This window comes from Nematolebias whitei, chromosome 19, assembly GCF_014905685.2.
Source record: "Nematolebias whitei isolate Nwh7 chromosome 19, NemWhi1, whole genome shotgun sequence".
In the NCBI taxonomy this organism is placed as follows: Eukaryota; Metazoa; Chordata; class Actinopteri; order Cyprinodontiformes; family Rivulidae; genus Nematolebias; species Nematolebias whitei.
In genome coordinates this window covers 39,903,324-39,904,751 of record NC_056516.1, presented here as the reverse complement: position 1 = coordinate 39,904,751, position 1,428 = coordinate 39,903,324, and the positions used below count along the sequence as shown (strand labels likewise).

General features: G+C 45.6%; 1 protein-coding gene across 1 annotated transcript in view; it reads right to left on the bottom strand.

The window, feature by feature from the left end:
- Positions 1 to 125, bottom strand: part of meaf6 (MYST/Esa1-associated factor 6) — a 2,899-nt gene extending 2,774 nt beyond the window's left edge. Inside the window, exon 1 of the mRNA XM_037693078.1 lies at positions 49 to 125. Within this exon, the coding sequence (XP_037549006.1) occupies positions 49 to 125 (77 nt within the window). The remainder of the gene's footprint in view (positions 1 to 48) is intronic.
- Positions 126 to 1,428: the final 1,303 nt, after the last annotated feature.

Below are 1,428 nucleotides of genomic sequence, written 5' to 3'. Positions count from 1 at the left end.
CAACAACAAACAAACAACCATTGTTCAGCAGAGACAACAACAAACAACCATCGTTCAGCCCAGAGCAGGATGTAGTTTCTCAGAAGGCTGGCCTCTTTCAGGGTCTGCTCTAAGTTCTTGCACATGTTCTACCCGTCCATTGTGTCCAGTGTAGTTTTGTTGTTGTGTTGGGGTGGGGGTGGAGCATAGAAAGGACGACGTCCTAAGGCTGAACGGGCTCATTCAGAAGGCGGGCTCTGTGGTGGTTCTGGGCCTCGACTCTGTGCTGGAGCAGAGGACATGCTCCAAGAACAGGGCGATCATGTCCAATCAGGACCGGTCCTTAAACTCTGTCTCTCATCAGTGAAGTTCAGTGAGCAGCAGACTCCGTTCGTTCAGGTCCTCTACTGAGAGACTAAAGAACTTGTTTGTCCCTCGTGCCATTAGGCTGGATAATTCAGCCGCTCCTGGCAGGAACAAGAGAAGCTAGCTGGTTATGTCCCCGAACATAGTTGATGCTTGAGCTCTTCATTTTGGTGTTGTTTTTATGAATTTATTGATTCTTTAATACTCCACGTTTTATCTGGTGGGTCTTTATCTTACCGTTTGTATGATCGAGCTACAGACCGCAACACCATTTCCTTCGGGATCAATAAGTAAGTAAAGTAAGAAAAGACTCCCATATGTTCGGGTGTACTGTGTGTAATCCCATGAGCCACGTGGACATTGCACACACTGTCCACAGACAGTTGAGACTTCATACTTGAGCGTACACCCTGATGGGCTGCAGCCCAGCTCCGCAGGCAAGGGGTGTTTACCTTCAGGACAAATTGAGATCGCTGACTGGTCATTTGCTGACACGTCTACTGGACTGAATGACATCAAACAAACCATCACTGACTGTGGAAACTTGACACTGGACCTGAAGCAATGTGGATTCTGTGTCTCCTCTCTTCCTCCAGACTCTGGGACCTTGATTTCCAAAGGAAATGCAAAATTTACTTTCATCAGAGAACATAACTTTGGACCACTCAGCAGCAGTCCCAGGCGAGACGCTTCTGACGCAGTCTCTTGTTCAAGAGTGGCTTGATACAAGGAATGTGACAGCTGAACCCCATGTCTTGCATACATCTGTGCGTGGTGGTTCTTGAAGCACCGACTCCAGCTGCAGTCCACTCTTTGTGAATCTCCCCCACATTTTGGAATGGGTTTTGTGTCACCATCCTCTCCAGGGTGCAGTTATCCCTATTGCTTGTACAGGTCCTTCTCAAAAAATGAGCATATTGTGATAAAGGTCATTATTTTCCATAATGTAATGATAAAAATGAAACTTTCATATATTTCAGATTCATTGCACACCAACTGAAATATTTCAGGTCTTTAATTGTTTAAATACTGATGATTATGGCATACAGCTCATGAAAACCCAAAATGCCTGTCCCAAAAAAT